Source organism: Rhinopithecus roxellana, chromosome 5, assembly GCF_007565055.1.
Source record: "Rhinopithecus roxellana isolate Shanxi Qingling chromosome 5, ASM756505v1, whole genome shotgun sequence".
Classification (NCBI taxonomy): domain Eukaryota; kingdom Metazoa; phylum Chordata; class Mammalia; order Primates; family Cercopithecidae; genus Rhinopithecus; species Rhinopithecus roxellana.
In genome coordinates this window covers 100,369,941-100,374,501 of record NC_044553.1, presented here as the reverse complement: position 1 = coordinate 100,374,501, position 4,561 = coordinate 100,369,941, and the positions used below count along the sequence as shown (strand labels likewise).

The following is a 4,561-nucleotide window of genomic DNA, read 5'->3' as shown; positions in this document are numbered from 1 at the left end:
CTGTCATGAAAATGTGGACCCAATGAAGTTATAACCTGAGTGGCATGCAAATATTTCCCCATGAGGGCCATGCACCATCTGCAAGAAAGGCCTGTAAATAATCCTTCTTTTCCTTCCAAATCCAAACGATTATACAGTACACAAGCCTTATTTACAGATGGATCACTGTACACGCTCTCATTAGAAGCTTCAGAGTGTTATTTCCTCTTTCCTAGCATCTAAATTTTGAATAATCGGTCTGCATTCCTCAGAGTGTGGGTGGGCTATGTGAAATATTTTAGGTCTTGATCAAAAGTGTATTCAGGGGGCAGCCTCTGCCCTTGGACAGAACCAGCGTCTGTCTCGATTATCAGTGTGCTAAAGAAGTCAATCTTGATCTGTGATACTGCAGTGCAGCCATGGCAGAACCGCAGCCCCCGTCCGGCGGCCTCACTGACGAAGCCGCCCTCAGTTGCTGCTCCGACGCGGACCCCAGTACCAAGGATTTTCTATTGCAGCAGACCATGCTACGAGTGAAGGATCCTAAGAAGTCACTTGATTTTTATACTAGAGTTCTTGGAATGACGTTAATCCAAAAATGTGATTTTCCTGCTATGAAGTTTTCACTCTATTTCTTGGCTTATGAGGATAAAAATGACATCCCTAAAGATAAAGAGGAAAAAATAGCCTGGGCGCTCTCCAGAAAAGCTACACTGGAGCTGACACACAATTGGGGCACTGAAGATGATGAGACCCAGAGTTACCACAATGGCAATTCAGACCCTCGAGGATTTGGTCACATTGGAATTGCTGTTCCTGATGTACACAGTGCTTGTAAAAGGTTCGAAGAACTGGGAGTCAAATTTGTGAAGAAACCTGATGATGGTAAAATGAAAGGCCTGGCATTTATTCAAGATCCTGATGGCTACTGGATTGAAATTTTGAATCCTAACAAAATGGCAACTTTAATGTAGTGCTGTGAGAATTCTCCTTTGAGATTTCAGAAAAAAGGAAACAATGTGATTCAAGATATTTATATACCAGAAGTGTCTAGGACTGATGGATCATTGTTCTGATTCAAATTATTCTTCAGTCCATTTCCCCTTCCTATTTCAGATGTTCTTTTTCGCCTAACTGTTCAGTCATTCTGGTTTTCAAGTAATGCTTTATCTTATGTCCTTGAATATAGTTGTTTAACTTTACTTTTTAGGTAATCATTAGAACAGTTCCCTTCAGAGGCTGCATTTGCCTTCTTCTGCCTCCTAAATATTACTTCTCTTCAAATCTGCCTTTGAATCATCATTTTTAAAAAAAATTAACATGTTTTTGTTGTGGTTATCTTCCGGGGTTTCAATTCCTCAGAAACCACTTTTTTCACAATGGCAAGTAAAGAACACTGAAACAGTGTTCTTTCAGTAAAGTACAAAGGGTTTATTTTACAAAAGAGAAGGTACTCTTGAGAGCAATTCAAAATCATGCTGACGAGGATACTGACAGAAAAAGTAATTTCTTCTTATTATAAAGTACATTTAAAGTTCAAGGACTAACCTTATTTATTTGGGAAAGGGGAGGAGGAAGGAAATGATACGGTACCCAGACACTGGGCTAGGCTGCAACTTTATCTCATTTAATACTCCCAGCTATCGTGTGAGAAAGAAAACAGGCTAGGCATGCGAAATCACTTTCATGGATTATTAATGGATTTAAGATGGCATAAATCAGCTCAACTCAAGATTGCACAATCATTTTTAGTATTTAGATTGTGCCTCAAAGTTGTAGTACCTCACAATACCTCCTCCACTGGTTTCTTGTTGTAAAAACCTTCAGTGAGTTTGACCACTGTGCTCTTGGCTCTTGGTCCTGAGTAGCGTGGTGAGGGAGCAAACACTAGAAGTCTTTAGTACAGAACTGCTCTAGGGACATCCGGTGATTCCTACACAAGTGATGTTTATACTTCTCATCAGGAGTCTTCCTTACCCCAAGGTCTTCATGATGCCAGTAGCCATATATGATAAATTATGTTCAGTGATAGCTTAGTTATCAGACATCAGCTCAGTGGTCTTCCCTGCCATGATTGACATTTGATGGGTTTTTTAAAAAGTGATTTTGAAAATCTCTAATGGCTCAGAAAATAAAAACTTCCAGCTTCTGCATGACTATATTTAGATTTTTCTCTAGACTGTAGTGGAAGACCTTTGGAAAGGCCATGCCAATCGTGCTTGTACTGCTAGAAGCACTTTACGTTTCCTTTTTGGGTGAAAGGGATTTATGTGAGTGCTTTAAACAAACAGCAATACTTATAGACTGAAATAAAATGAAACTTCAAATAAAAAAAAAAAAAAAAAAAAAAAAAAAAAAAAAGAAGTCAATCTTAAGGCATATATTATGTTTTTTCCAGAAGTTGTACAATTCCAAAGACTTTGTAAGTTTTTTTACTGCATTCCCATAATAACATTTAAACCTTGATAATCCAAATAGGGAACAAAGCTAAAGAAAAAGGATTACGTAAGATTATACCTGCATCCTTGATTCAGATAAGAAGATACATTACCATTCAGGAGGGGGAAAGTCCATGAACCTGCCAGTGAAGATGTTAATGCTGCAATGTTATATGAAGTCCTCTGGTGTCAGATCACACTCCTTCCTATGACCAAGAAAGGCCACACCTTCTCCCTGATGGTCACCAAATAAGAAAAAGGAAGTGAGCTGGTAAACAAGCAGAAAAGGATATTATAGTAAAACTAAAATTAAAGATTTAAGACAGAAATGATAAGAAGTTGTTAACAGGATAACCCTCATGTAAGGAGCACTGAAACGAGAAGCTAACATGAAAATGCTTCTTCATAAATCAAAATGTAGAGGTTGCCAATACAAGATATAGAATTAATAGCCTAAATTCTAATTGTGAATCCACTAATTTGTGTGATCTCTGATAGCTTATTTCACCTTTCTATGCCTCAGTATCTTGATCTGTGAAGTGGGGAATGGTTCCCATGAAAGACGCTTGGCACATAGTACACAGTAATATTTGCTATTATTATTCCTTGAGACCTTCTTTAGACTAAGAAGAGTATAATGTAAAACCTACAGAATAGAAATTGAAGGTGGCTCTTTTGGCTCACCCTAGCTTTAACCTTGTACTCGTAGCCATGGTAATAACAGCTTCCTCTTCAGTAACTCACACCTCTGGCCTCCTTACTTTTCATGACCATCTTCAAATATCTTCAGCTTTTTTCCTCCCTTATGCTTAATACATAAGTTGCAAAGACTTTCAAGTCTAAATTATTTTAATTGTACAAGAACTCTATCCTGCAGATTATGCAAGAAAACGAATGAGTTTTGCTAATGTAGGGTATAAATATCATATGTAACTTTCAAACCTATAGTAAATCAAGGGCTACTACATCTGGAAAGACCACCAGCACAGATGAGCTGACTTCACTTGTATTTATTTTGTAGAAAAAATACCGAGATCAAAATAACTAAGATTTGAGATGGACCCAAGAACTACTGAGGTTCAGGACAAGATTTAAATAGCTGGGCTACATCATGTATGTATACACCAAGGCAAGCATCTTCCAAATTCCACTGTGTTATTTACACCCAATATGTTTCCTCTTCTATAATATTAATCTACTCAGTAAATATTTAAAAATAAAGCTTAAGAGAGGTTCCAAGATGGCCGAATAGGAACAGCTCCAGTCTACAGCTCCCAGCATGAGTGACACAGAAGACAGGTGATTTCTGCATTTCCAACTGAGGTACCAGGTTCAACTCACTGGGGCTTCTCGGTCAGTGGGTACAGCCCATGGAGTGTGAGTTGAAGCAGGGTGGGGCATTGCCTCACTCGGGAAGTGCAAGGGGTCAGGGAATTCCCTTTCCTAACCAAGGGAAGCCATGACAGATGGTACCTGGAAAATAGGAACACTCCCACCCTAATACTGCGCTATTCCAATGGTCTTAGCAAACAGCACACCAGGAGATTATATCCCGCACCTGGCTCGGAGGGTCCCATGCCCATGGAACATCGCTCAGTGCTAGCACAGCAGTCTGAGATCGAACCGCAAGGCAGCAGTGAGGCTGGGGGAGGGGCATCTATCATTGCTGAGGGTTGAGTAGGTAAAAAAAAGCCACCAGGAAGCTCGAACTGGGTGGACCCCACTGCAGCTCCAGGAGGCCCGCCTGCCTCTGTAGACTCCACCTTTGGGGGCAGGGCATAGCTGAACAAAAGGCAGCAGAAACTTCTGCAGATTTAAACATGCCTGTTTGACAGCTTTGAAGAGAGTGGTGGTTCTCCCAGCACAGAGTTTGAGATCTGAAAACAGACAGACTGCCTCCTCAAGTGGCTCCCTGACCCCTGAGTAGCCTAACTGGGAGACACCTCTCAGTAGGTGCCGACTGACACCTCATACAGCTGGGTGCCTCTCTGAGACTAAGCTTCCAGAGGAAGGATCAGGCAGCAACATTTGGCGTTCTGCAATATTTGCTGTTCTGCAACCTCCACTGGTGATACCCAGGCAAACAGGGTTGGGAGTGGACCTCCAGCAAACTCCAACAGACCTGCAGGTGACAGTCCTGACTG

General features: G+C 40.8%; 1 protein-coding gene across 1 annotated transcript; it reads left to right on the top strand.

Moving 5' to 3' along the window:
• The first annotated feature begins 381 nt into the window (after positions 1–381).
• Positions 382–2,309, top strand: LOC115897532 (lactoylglutathione lyase). Its single transcript, XM_030930751.1, has one exon. The coding sequence runs from the start codon at positions 399–401 to the stop codon at positions 951–953; it is 555 nt and encodes a 184-aa protein (XP_030786611.1). The 5' UTR covers positions 382–398; the 3' UTR covers positions 954–2,309.
• The last annotated feature ends 2,252 nt before the right edge of the window (positions 2,310–4,561 follow it).